A 14,528-nucleotide genomic window follows, 5' to 3' on the forward strand; every position below is an offset into this window, starting at 1 on the left:
AAGATATAAGTCCCCGTATCATCAATGATATGATATATAAAGAAGATATATATATATATGGGATTCTTTATATGCAAAGCAATGGAAAACAGAACGACGGTGTTATGTAGGCTCCACACTTTCGTCGAACAGTTTACCAAACTGGCGGATTCGGTAGCACCGAATCGGTTCTGATTATTGAGTATCAGTATCGAATCCGCATAATACCGTCGTGATCTGTTCTACAAGAATTAATCGCTGTATGTCGAAAGGCATAATATTAGGTCCTATGAAATTGGCGTTTGGTATAGGAGGAACAAAAAGTCAAATATTTTTTAACGTATTTATTTAATCAAAATAAGAACCGTTATTATCTATGTACTTTTGCCATCTCATAGGTAGTTCATTGATCCCTTTACTAAGAAAACCATTCGGACGGGAATCAATAAAATATTTGAAGGCGGTTTGCCCTATCGGAGTTGAATTTTTTCTCTTGGAAGAAGTTATCCAAGATTTGAATAAAAATGGTAATCTGTTGGATCAAAGTCCGGGGAGCACGGTGGATGTCTTAGACATTCCAATTGAAGCTCCTCTAATTTGGTAGCCGTCTGTTGTGCAGTGTGTGGTCTAGCGTTGTCGTGAAGCAGCAGTGGCGTGGAGCGATTGACCAGCCTTGATGTTTGCAATTGCTGACAATAGACGTCTGCCGTAATCGTTTGGCCATATTTGAGAAAACCGTAGTGCACGACACCGGCATTAGTCCACCAAACGCTTACAAGTAACTTTTTTGGGTCAAGTTTCGCTTGGGGCAGGATTTGGCCAGGGTCCAGCCATTACGATGAGCTTCAGATATTTCATCCAGGTAATGATTTGATTTTAAAACCCTTCATTATTGTGCCGGTTACGTAATGTAACGTAGCAGTCGACACGAGATTGCCGGTTTGCTTCACTCAATTTGTAAGGTACCCTTACCTTTCAAGTTTCTTAATCTTCCCAATTTGATTCAAGGGGATTAAAATCGGACATGGTTTGCGATGGATCCGCTTCCATAATAGCCTTCAATTCTTCATTATCAACCCTTCAGCCCTCCATAAATTTCCAGAACGAAAACATTGGAACCGAAAACGCTGTGTTTTCTTTTGCGACACGACCGCCATACATATCATTAACCCTTCGAGCCATATCCGCAGCACTGCACTGGTGCCACGGTGGAACTCGTACTCGTAAATAACGCGATATTTCAAATTTTCCATTTTGTAAACTGAGTGACGCAAACAGAAAAATCAGAAGAAAAAAAACAAATTAATGACGGTTAACGAAACACAAATACATGTGTAAATAGCTGTATAAATTTGAATTTGGAATTCCTAACCAAAGAGGAGAAATTTGTGATTAAAGTAGTCAGTACAACAAAACGCTCATTTCATATGTATGTACCTAAGGACCTAATATTAAAGACCCTATATGTGAGTAATCAAAATTTAATATTATCGTTTATCACCAAAGTTATTGAGGTTGTCTTTTAACCCAAAATATTAATGAATTTATGGATGTAGTTTGAAATTCCAATTCATAGTTTATCGTGTTTTCTCGCTCTCGTGTGCAACGAACCTGTCATAGGCAAAAAATGAATAAATAAGAATTGCCAGACAACGAAAATCGACTTTGTGTGAACCGCTGCACAGAACCTACCTTTACTAGGTATGAAGCTTAGAACTGGTGGCACTCTCTATAACCAATAATTATAGATTTTTTTATAAATTATGGTTTTCAATTTTTTATATTTTGACTGCACACATATTATCAGTAATAGGTAATCATTAGGCCCATTTTATTTTTTAGCATCATTAAAAAATTATGGTGTATATTTACGAGCGTTGTGCTCTCGTTTTGCGGTTCCGTCAATGGATCAACGCAGAAGAGCAATGGAAACACGCTCAATTGTCATACCTATAATAGCGGCTCCACACTTTCGCCAAACAGTTGGCAAACTTTGGCGGATGCGGTACACATTGCTGGTCTTTTATTGCAGTAAATACGCAATGTTCATGCATTCGTGTCGGCATGTGTCTGAGTTCGACGACATTGCGGAGCTGGTATAACGCCATCTAGGAGTTCTTGTACTCACTATTGGAAATGTTAGTAGTACCAAGTAGTAACCATAATAGCCACAATGCAATCGATTGCTATACACATTCGGCAGTTCGACAAATTTAGGCGAACTTTTTCATTCATTCGCGTTGGCTGCGGTGGCAGCGGCATCTGTCTCAGTTTGTCGATAGTGTATAAGTACATTGTGCTGTATATTGAGTGTCTCCTAAAAATATAATTTCGTAGCCCTGGTCGTAATTTAGCTAACAGATGTCGCTTGGAATAATAAAACCCTTTGCTAGACATCAGTGAAGTGATACTATAAAAATTGCCTCCAGAATTTCCTCTCCGACCCTGATATAGGCGCATTAGCTGCAATAAATAAAGAACCACTAATGCCAATATACTTACTCTCTCTCTCATCAGAAAACTTCCTCAGCCGAAACGGTCGGAGACCAAGATCTTAATTAGGAGAATTAGTTACCTAAGTACGTTTGAAAATGGAGTAGCCGATTATATATACATACCTACCTATCCATATCATACAGTGTTAATGATGGGATGAAAGGCACCCTATGTCCTCCATATTTCAAACTATATGTATGCAACATTTCAATGAGATTGGTTGAGTTAGATAGAGCGTGAAGAGCTAACAAACAAACTTACTGTCGTATTCATGATATTAGTTGGGATAGTATTAGGATATTAGTTGTGATCGAAAAACTGGAATAGGTTTAAACAAATCTGAAATGTATTTTAGGACTTTGTTGTATAAAATATTGCCTGTTCTCCCAATTGGAAACTACACAAATTCTGAGCACTGGACACCCGCAAACATACTACTGAGTCTCAGATGTACTTCTGCATTTTCTGTGTTTACCACTGCGCTAACGAGGTCGTCAAGGCCTAAGAGTGGGATCTAGACAATGCAATCCTGGAACGCTGTGAAGTTAAACGCTCGTCACGATCCGGTAGACTTTCTGTCAACCTTCTCAAGCATGCGCAGAAACGGAAAAAAGATTAGATCGTTTTCGGGAAGGCACAGTTTTGGTACATTTAAGGCAAAAGAAAAATTTATTCAAATCGAAATCAATCCTTATGTGCGTACGTATTTCGAGTTTGATATAATTTCCAGGCGGACACTCCAATCGACATTGTTTTTTTTATTTCCTTGTAGCGCCATCTTGTATCAGATTAAAATTGAAGCGAGCTTCTATATTCAATAGTGGAAGTTCAATGGCGAGAGTAAAATATACTGTATTTTTTTTTTCTAACAAAAAATAATTTAATGTGAGGTATAATGATTATTTGACGATTTTATTTTCAATTTTATGAGTTCACATGTGGCGCCATCTATTATCAGGTAGTAAAACTAATTATCCGTATTTTTCTTAGAAATTCTAAGTAAAATTTTCGAAATTAATACTTATAAAAATAAATAATTACAAACTTGTATGGAAACTTCAACCGAAACTCTAAATGATGAACGAAAATCTAAAATTGTAAGTGTCTTAATTTAAAAATAACAAAAGTTTTATACAAACTTCCACTCCCTATTTCTCTCCTTTCGGGATAGAATTTCGGAATACAAAGTAGCCTAATATTCTAAACCAGGCCACATTCTATCTCTGTGCCGAATTTCATGCAGATCCGCTAAGTAAATTTTTTGTGATGCGCGTACAAACATACAGACAGATAGACAGATGAAATTTCTAAAAAAAAATTGTTTTGGCTTCTATTGACCTTAAATAGTCCTCGCCTATTTATTTTTCGTAAATATCTCTTATGTACGAACATAGTTACAGTTTTATTATGTATAGATTGTTTTATATTTATGTGTTAAACTAACACATTTCGTGAAAGCAGTACAGTCTAGGTATATTTATTTGTCCTTTAAATAAAATTAATTCTAAAGTAATAGGTAACATTAAGTATCTTGACACAAAAACGTTGACTCGTCGGTGTACCGCTAGTAAATACATAACTACTGAATAAAAGTATGAGTTGAAATAACTACATTCGATTTCAAGTAGGTACCTACCTACTTATTTTCTGTTGCAGGCCCGCCAACGCGACAACGTTTTATCATTCTCAGTTTAAACAGCAGTGGCCAGAAAGGGGCAGAGATGACGATGAAAAACATTTTGACCAACTGCTGTGATATAAGAATTTGTACTAAATATTATTCTTCGCTTTTGAAATCGAGGGTATTTTAACTATTCATTTTTTTCCTTTTCATAGTTGTATTCTAGATAGGTAAATATAACACGTACGGACAAATAACACAGATAGATAAAACCTTTTATTAGACATCCATAGGAGAGACAGATACATTTTTTCATGATGCAATATAAATGTTTACATTGCGATCGATACTCAGGCTGTGGCCGTGGAATTATCACAACTGTGCTTTTAACTATTGGTCCTCTCATTGGGAGCCGAACTAGAGTTTTGGCATGACAGGGATGTACCTAGGTATATAATTACATATATAATAGTATATAGGTACTTAAGTATAATGTATAATCGAGTAGGACTATAAATATGTATATAATTAGAATTGTGGTCAAAAGATCCGCGATCAAAAGATATCCCTAATAGAACCTATCATATTGGTTTCAAAACTTAAATTTAACTACTTAAACGTAAGATTATTACCGTCAGTGTTAGGTACCAAGATTACAAGCGGTTTCGAATATAATAATAGTCTCGCAGTGATTATTTAATACAATTAATGTCTTAAACTATTGTTTTGAATGAAAATGAGGGGAAACAGGATGGTTAGCAGAGCGTTTCGACCGCTGCAACTGCGCGGTCATTAGGTACAATCCGTCAATTTTCTTGAGGAAGGAATCATTTGCAAAATCAGTCATTCATAAAATTGACATTACTACAGTACAGAGTAATTCATGTAAAGTCATACAGTCAACAAAACTCATTCTTCTCTTAGTTAAAATTTTAAATGACAGCGCGACCGCAGCTTTCCAAACGCTCTGCGAACCACCCTGCATAGTTTGTTCGTTATACTCGTATTCAAAACAAGATAATTACACACTCAAGGGTTAAGATGTGAAATGCGCTCTATTATTAAAAAAAAAACAAACAAAACCAACCAATCCACGGGATTTAAAATTAAATTATAAACTAAAAACATGCTTCTTAAGCCGGCGACACTATCGTCGAACTTAGATCCGAACGTGGACGCGATGTGACTGTAGTCAACAGCACATCAAATCGTAACCAAATCAATCAAATCGTAACCTAACTAAATTTATGCAAACTCGTCGCTATTACCATGCCACAGAGGTTCATGCCGGGTAACTTGATGTGCTGTTGACTGAACATGTATTGCGCTTATTTTTCTTTTTTTACCGGAAAATCCAGCAATGTACGTTGATACCGCCAAATCCGACATGTTTGCCAACAGCGTATGTATAGGCGGCATTACACATTTCGGTATTATAGTGAAGATATCGAAGCACATGTTGCCTCACCCTGTTTATTCATAGAGAGTTTGTCTGATGGCAGGCTAGCAACAGTATGTATATAAATAAATTCTGTGTATGGTTTTCACCAATTGATAGTGGTGATTCTTGATGACAGTTTGGGTATATAATTTATTATGGTTCGAGCAAAACCCCGATAGGCCGCCAATTAAATAATAAACAAGTTTCCAATAAAAAAAATGTCTTTTTAAAAGAACTGTGTGATATTTAGTCGGACCTCCCCCAATGGTCCTCTGTGAGGCTCTGCGTCTCGCAGCAGTGTTCCTGTGAATTTAGGAATTAAACGGTCATGGTGTCCAGGTTTTTTCATACCCGTTTATAAGTAGATAGGTACAGACGTAATACATTCTAATAAACTTAGACATTTATGATATTAGTAGGATTTGTAATTGAACGAGATATCATTGACAATTCCGAGGAATCTTTCATTATAGAGACTTCATAATCAAAAGACGAGAGTGATATGGTTATGCGTACCTGCATGTACACTGTGACGTAACTCGTGCAGGTCAATGTACTTCCTAGCACGTTGTTTGCATTATTACTTTATTCACTATTTTCGTATCGTATGAAGGATAAATGAATTACCCAAACATGTTTTTATATCTATGTAAAAATTCCATCATAACGATGGAACGAATAGTTTATTGTTGTGTGTGCGTTGTTTTACTCGTAATGATGAGTTTTTTTTTTCAATAAAAAAAATAGATCAAAATTGGTTTAGCTGCTATGATACACAGACAGACATGGAGATACACAGATAAACTTATAACTCCCCTCATTGTCGTCGGGGCTTGAAATAGGAAAAAAATAAAATAAAATGTTATAGTAGGTAATCATTACATATAGCAAATTAAATATCTAATAGACTGTATAAGTAGCTTTTTATTAAAGTATAAGAAGATATTAAGAATATATTTTTGATAAGTCAAACATGTATCACAGCGACCGTACTACATGGATATAAAATATTGAGAACATATAATTACTAAAAGTGCAATCTACTAGATGTATCCTTAACAGCTTTTACCGGCGGATATACCCTTAATTTTTTTTTTGTGAAAGCAAAACGAACTTATTTTTCGTACAAACTTTCACTACCATTATAATCGTTGGGCATCCATCTATTAAAAAAGTAGCCTAATGCAAATATTAGGCTCCCCAGTTCAAAAATTGGGGTCATTAACCATAGGGACTATAAGCAATGCATACCAAATTTCATTAACATCGGTACAACGGTTTAGCCGTGAGAGCTTAACAGACTTTCGCATTTGGAATATTAGTGTAGTAGTGCGTGCGAGAGACTGCGAGACATGCGATATGTCGGCAATAGAGTATTTCGTAACATACAAAATTATTAAGTACTTAATATCTATCCAATAATACCTAACCACGTCACGTCATTATGTCCCAAGCGGCCATCACCTGGTTAAATTAGTAATTTAATTGGAAGCCTAGTCCGCCGCGCCGTCATTCAATTGAACACCTAGGTCAACCATATTAATTGACATTAACATCAATCAACGAACAATTAGTTGGCGGTAAATTAGCCCTTTGAAGACCTCTGACCAGACAGTGAAATAGAAAAAAAAAAAATACGAATAGCTTTTTATATAAAAATATATAATATTTTTTAGCGTCCCGCACAAATCACCTGCGTGTCCGTCTGTCTGTCAAAGATGATGAAATTTGGTAACACACTATAGTTCTATGATCCAAACACTTAAATAAGGAAATAAAAGTTTTGCTAACCTTATCGTGTCATGTATTAAGATGAGGATCTCAAATATAGCTTTTACTCATAGATAAAATATTTTACTCACCAATAGGTACATATAATAAAACAGTAGAAAAAATCCAGTGCATTGAATAAATTTACATAAAAATAAAATTAGGCGATATAGTCACAACAACAGAGTAAGAACTTGAAAAAAAAAACTGTCTCTCTGTATGTCTGTTTATACCGCTAATCTTCGGAACTACTGGACGGATTTGACTTGATTGAACTTTTTTTTATATAGTTTTTAAGCCTGGGCAACATATAGGGTATAAATTATTTTGTAAACTGGAACACTTGATGCAGAACAATGACGGTACAGCTACACTATAGGAAATATTGAAATGATGCCTTAACAAAAATTAGATATAAAAATCGAAAATCTGGAACACCTGATGTAGACCTATGATGGTATAGCTATACTATAGGGAATATAGAAATGACGACTTAACAACATTTTTTCAGTGTGGTGAGCATTTTCCGTTGAGATATAAAAATCGAAGATCTGGAACACCTAAAGAAGAGTCTTAATAGTTTAGCTAAACTATAGAAAGTATATTTTTTCAGTCTGATAGCATTTTCTGTATGTATAGGTATCGTTACATTTGTCTGTACAATTAAATTTCTCTAATTTGACTCCTTACAAAAAATACGAAGTCGCAGGCATCAGCTAGTAGATAAATAAATAAATAAAGGAATTCCAAGTTATATAATATAATTATATATTTATATTTTTTATTACAAATTATTTTTTTATATTACAAAGAGCTATCTACTTAGTAGAGTTTGCGTGTTTTTTTAACAAACATCAACACATTATATTATTATTTTATCTATGAACATATCCAATATTTGCTCTATGATAATTTAAGTATATTATGGAAAAAATTGAAGAAGCAGCGATGCTTACTTATGTATTGTGTGAGCAAGCTGTACGCTGTACATGTACCTACACTGGACTTTGGTCCATGTTTATCCCATGCTCCAAGTGTAGGACTTGGGGCATTGGTATCCTGTCTGTTCTGAAGTCTATAATCGACAAATTCGAAAAATGTGAGTTTCATGTTATCTATTTGGTAGCTGCGCGGCCGTACATAAAACGGATGTATGTTGTATTATCTGGCTTAGTTCTTCAGAAAGTTCAAAGTTCATTTGCGAGCATTATGACTGTATACGTCGAGTGATAAGCGTTGGCGGGCGGCGGCGGCGGCGGCGCGCGGTGCTGAGCCCCCCCCGCGGAGCAGGGCGCGGACCGCGAGACGAGCCGGGCTCCGGTACCGTCGCGACGCATCGCTCGGTCTCCGGCAGTCGCCGGCACTCGCGCTCCGCCGCTGGCAGCCTGCACTCGTATGCAGGCGCCGCCGCGACCCATCATGAAATCCACTAACTTTATAAAGTTTTTCCTTCTTCTAATCTTATTCACCTTCGCTCTCTCTGATTTTATTTGCCCTTCTAAATGTCAGTGCAATCGAAATACGGTCCGATGCCTCCAGCAGGACTTGGTCGCAATCCCGAAAGCTCCGCCTGAAACACACACTTTGTAAGTAACTTTTATAACTGTTAAACTTTTTTTTACAATTTATATAAAGTTTACGGCAATACGTGATTTTTCTAATATTTTAAGAAAGTGTGCCGAGCGAGTTAATGTACATAAAATTAGCTCGATGCGAGTGCGTGTATTAGCTTGGCCGCTCATTAAATTCGTCATTTTACAGAAATAACTTTGTTTAAGCTCTGCGAACAAACTGTTTGAAATATTTATATGGACTACCAAACAAATATACACTACCACACATAGCCATAGTACTATGGCTTGAAATATACTACAAAGATTTAAATAATATCTAGGTGGTGTGGGGACAATGGATATGCAACAAGTTGCTCTCTGCCTTGCCTTGCCTGCCTAAATAGCTCGGAATTTAGCCTTTATTATAAGGAAATTTTTCTCTGTAAAATAAGTATATAATTGAATTACAAAAAAATAATAAAGAAAGAAATTCTTTTATTCGGCAAAAAAATTAATTGAAATTCCTGAGAGAATTCGATACAAACAATATTCACCTTCGTCGCCCAGACAAAGAACCGGTTATAAGGTGGTTTGTACTCATATTTAAATACTCGTCTAGAAATCTGGATGTGGACGAAACCCGATGCGCTGGACATTACCTGTAAAATATAATAAGGTGTTAACCTTATCTTGAACTGCTTGATTTTTATTATGACGTGACAGCCCAGCTTCATATTTCTATATACGTGCGAAGGAGAAATGAATATGAAGGAAAGTGGTCCTTGGGCTCAGACACTCTATGGCCAAGGGAAAAAACCGAGACTGGGTTGAGAGTGAGAGAGAAATAAACTATGCTAAATGCTAGGGAAAACAAGTCTACATACATAAAATTGACGCCAAAGAATTTGATTTCTTCCGCCTACAGTTGGACAACTGTAGGCGGAAGAAATCAAATTCTTGCCCACCTTTATTCCACTCTACTACTACCTACTCCTAAATAGGATGAAATATTCACTTAACCTCAAATGTTCATAATCTAACAGTAGGATAAAAATCTATTTTGACTTATGTACCTACATAACTCACAATATTTTTTCACAAAATTTCGAATGTTTCAAAAACGATTTACCTGATTTTGTGGGCCCAAGAATTCAAAATCAAAATCAAATCATTTATTCAGAAATTAGGCCTTCACAGGCACTTTTTCACGTCATATTCTAAATTAAATGATATTTACCAAAGCTCCAAACTACTAGCATTTCGGAACGACCACTGCTGAGAAGAAATGCCGAAAGAAACTCATTCCAATAGTGTTGGTCCCTAATATGCCAGAAGGGCTTACCAATTTTTTAAATAAATTTATGTATATCAAATATATTTTTACAGATAAAAACATACATAAATAAATTTATGTATGTTTTTATCAGTAATATAACAATGGAAGTACACAATAAAGTACATGTAAAGGTATACAGAAATATATGATTGTGTTCAAGTGCTGATGAAAGGAAAAAAATATATGTAACCAAACAAAAAACTTTTAATAAAAGATCGAGCTGACCATTCCCCACGGCAACACCCGTTCACGAGTTGACGCGTGAGTCAGCCATCGCGAAGCTCAATCACAATAGAGGGAACCTCCCGAAACGATCCACGACGTCGCCACCATTTGAGTGTGCCTGACATACTCGATCTTCATGATCTAACATAATAGATACCTATGTTACTTTCAGCCACTTGAAGATCACAAATCACGTATATGTTTTATAAGTATATTGACATTAAAAATTGACAGATCCTACATACCTTTTAAATTTCATAAAAATCAAACTTACATAGATACAAAAAATGTATTTTTGCCTCATGTTGATTCATAGACCTCGCTAAAAAAATTCTTCAAAAGCGATTCAGCCATTTGGTCGAGGCCATCTGCTAGAAATGAGCTGATGGTTTCAAAATGACTGAACATTACTTGAATTTGAATGTTCTTAGCTAAGTTTGGATAAAGTTCCCGGTTACATTCGGGACTATTTTAATGCCAGGCCACTAATAACGCTCTCGATTCTCTTAAAAAAAATACATCAAAATCGGTTAGCCGTTTGGTTGCTACTATGCCACAGGCAGACAGATATATGCATACACATACACAATAACTTCGGTTGTGTCGTCAGGTGTTAAAAAAGGATATAATAAATTAAATATACTTGTTTCTTATTCAACGACATGTTAAATATTTTAGAAATTTTAATTTAGAATTCCAGGAATCACTATTTTGAAATTAAAACTTTCTTCTTAACGTTTCTACCAAACAAATAGATACTAGAAATGTCTGACTCAGCAACTACATTAAGTAGATAACTAGAGCAAAATCTCAGGACTTCGTAATGAAATGAATACTCTTTCAATGAGACAGAATTTTGAACACGTCCAATAAAACAAGCCAATTTGTAGAACTAAGAAAGGCCAAAAAATTATAAAAAATATTTTTATGGCAAAGTGAGTCTACTTTACGTATATAGTCACAGATATATATATTCTTTTTTTTCTACTGGACTCTAAAAACTGATTCGAGGCAAAAAAATTACATTACAACTAACATTTTATTTTCTCAGATGCTTGTCATGTTACATAGTGAAGTGAGCGTAAAATCAAAAAGTTGCTGCACGTGCTCTAGTTAATTATAATTATGACAGCAAAGTGCAAATTAAAAGTCTTACTCTTAGATTATTATTTTGTCCCATACAGGATGTAATAATATCATGCATTATTTGATCCAAATACAAAAGCGTATGAGATTCATTTGATAGTTATTCGTTTCATAGTTAGTCATTTGATAGATTTTAGATGTGTGTTGTGATAAATGTGTGTTTTTAGTAATTATAGTAGGAATAGTTACATTTTGTAATAATGAAATTATAGAAGCTAAATATATATTATAGAGAAATTAATACAATAAAGCTAATTAAAAACTACATACCTATTTTTTTTGTCAGTGTGATTTCTTTAAAAAATAATGTCACATAATATAATATTTCTTTTATAAATCACTATTATACATACCTAATTAAATAAATATAAATATTTCTAAATAAAATATATCGTCCAGCGCGTTTATTTAAACATGGGGCAGGGCCTAAATGCTGGCAGCATTTCCTCGCTGTATAACTCGCTGTATAGTGAGACCTACTCACTGAGCAAGGGAGCTGTCTGATCTGGAGTCTCTCGTCAAGTCTTTTAGAAAGAATTCAGCTTCAGGGCTCCATTCTATTAAAATATTTTGTAATGAATAGTGCCAAGAAAATTGTTGTGTGTGTTCGTTCCATGTAATTACCACGACGAAGCCATGAGGAATACGACTAAGAAGATATGTAAAATTTAAAAGTAAAAAAAGTATTAAATTTTATCTTCTAATAGTTATAATTTGTCTGTATTCGCCTATAAACTTTGCAGCTATTTAGCAAACACCTGTATTTTTTTCTGAGGCTGGAGTAATGAAAAGCTCTTGGCGGGGAAATGAGAAAAACGTCTATAAAAGCTAGACTTCGGTGTCAAATTAAATAAATGCACAAATACATTCCAAGTAGAATAATCAATGGCGACTGCAAAGCAATATGATTCCGACAGAAACAAATGAAATTGGAGAAACAAAGGAATTTTTGCAGGAGACAGAAGTAATAAAAATTTGTTTATCTAAAATTAATAAATACCAGGTGACAGAAAAAAAATTCTGTCCATTAAAATTGGATTTAGCTACAGTTGCAACAACCATCAAACAAATAAAAACTAAAAACTGCTAACAAGCTGCATTTTCTATTGATATTGATAGTTATAAAACTTGATGAAGAAAAATCCGTGTTCCTAGAACTTCAAAGCCAACGGCATTCGCAAAGTTCTCGATGAGTTATGGAATCTGTTCTTGTATACAGGAATGCTCGGTAGCGATATCACCTACCTCTACATTATAACACAATGATACAGTATACATTGTGACACAGAAAAATAATCTCTCTTATATATTTAGGTAATCGCGTATACCGTATACATTTGGGGTGCAACCGAAAAGCTGATGATTGCAAAAATATAGAGATTTGCCATTTACAACGGGCCTCCTGCCTGATGTCGATCCCTTTTGGGAATGCCATTATTGCCTACAGCTACCAATGCTGTCCCACTTGTATCGTACGACACGGTAAGATAAGGAGTGGCCCTATTCTAAGGCGGGAATAAATGTCCAATACCACAGAAAAAAATTAAGTACATGCCACTACATATCTTGGAACAAAGTTATTACTGCTCTCTAAAAGGATCCACGAGTTGGAGGTTTTGGTTTTGTACCAGATAAATTGGTACTCCTAGTACCTTCATCTGGTTTTTGTATGAATTTGAAAATATTTTTTTTGTCGTTTAACGACTAGATTGCGTTTTTGTGCTCGAGTTAAAGTTAAGTTAAAAGTTGACTTGTGCAATGCACCTGGTCTAGGTGCGTTGGAAGGAATACTTGTATGAAATTTAATCATTAATGCGTGGACTGAAATTATGTATTAGCTGTCTGTCAAATTAATAATTTATTCAGCTTATCGTAATTTTTGGTATCGCACTGATTATTATCGATTTAAACCCTTCAGTAAGTGTAATTTGTAAGTGCGATTCGAGTAATACTTACTGTACAATATATATCCAGAAACCTTCAGATAAGCACTTGTACACTTACTGAGGTTTATTGATTTCGAAGAATTGACAAAAAATATTTTTTCTTATAAACACTGAAATTCGATAAAAGAAAAAGACCCCATCACTGACATTAGATATGTACTTAAAAATAAATAAAATTTCTAAAGCTCTAACTACTCGACTGCTTTTTGAAATTTAGAACAGAGATAGACGAAGCCTTCAGGAGTAACATAGGCTACTTTATTTTATTGTGGTTGTGCTGTTATACGTTAGGTTAAACTTTGTTAAATTGATATTTAATTTTTAAATATCAATTTAACAAAGTTTATACCTATATAATATACCTACCTAACTATACTTTAATTGGCACTATTTTGAAGCGAAATAACCACAAATAAATTGGGAATGGTAATGCATTATAACGGCCGTGCAAATTGTCTTTTTATGAGGAAGTTTATGTGTACTTACCATATAAAAATTAACGCAATTACGGACAAAAGTTACATGTGATTGTAGTGTCGAATTATATATATTTAACTGGCGGCCAGTCCCGGCATAGCTCGGGTAAAACCATAATAAAGTAATCTAAGTTACTTCAGAAGGATTCATCTGTCTCTGTGCTAAATTTAGTGTAGCAGTTTTTGAGTATAGGTATACTCATTATAAATAAAAAGAAACAAAAATTCAAATCTTTTTGGTAGGCGTTGGCCAGTTTGAAAAAAGTTTTTTCGTTTGTTGTTTTTTTTTGGTTGTTTGTTTGAAAAAAGGATTTGATATAATAATCTAATAAAAGAATATTATTTTTATTTATTAGGTATAACTAACTGGCTTTTACTTTGTTATATTTGTCAGAAGCGAGGTTGGTCTTGTAGTTAAGACCTTCCCTGTGATCGAAAAGTCCCAAGTGCGAATCCTAGTGTAGTACATGAGTTAGTTATTTGATGCCACTTAAATAAAAACTAAATTAAACTTATCTAAAATTAAAACTAACTTTAAC

General features: G+C 34.7%; 1 protein-coding gene across 1 annotated transcript in view; it reads left to right on the forward strand.

Annotated features, from left to right (window-relative positions):
- The first annotated feature begins 8,603 nt into the window (after positions 1-8,603).
- Positions 8,604-14,528, forward strand: part of Pxn (Peroxidasin) — a 35,149-nt gene continuing 29,224 nt past the window's right edge. The window contains exon 1 of the mRNA XM_053769011.2: positions 8,604-8,893. Coding sequence (XP_053624986.1) covers positions 8,703-8,893 — 191 coding nt within the window. The 5' untranslated portion in view covers positions 8,604-8,702. The remainder of the gene's footprint in view (positions 8,894-14,528) is intronic.

Source organism: Plodia interpunctella, chromosome Z (genome assembly GCF_027563975.2).
Source record: "Plodia interpunctella isolate USDA-ARS_2022_Savannah chromosome Z, ilPloInte3.2, whole genome shotgun sequence".
NCBI lineage: Eukaryota > Metazoa > Arthropoda > Insecta > Lepidoptera > Pyralidae > Plodia > Plodia interpunctella.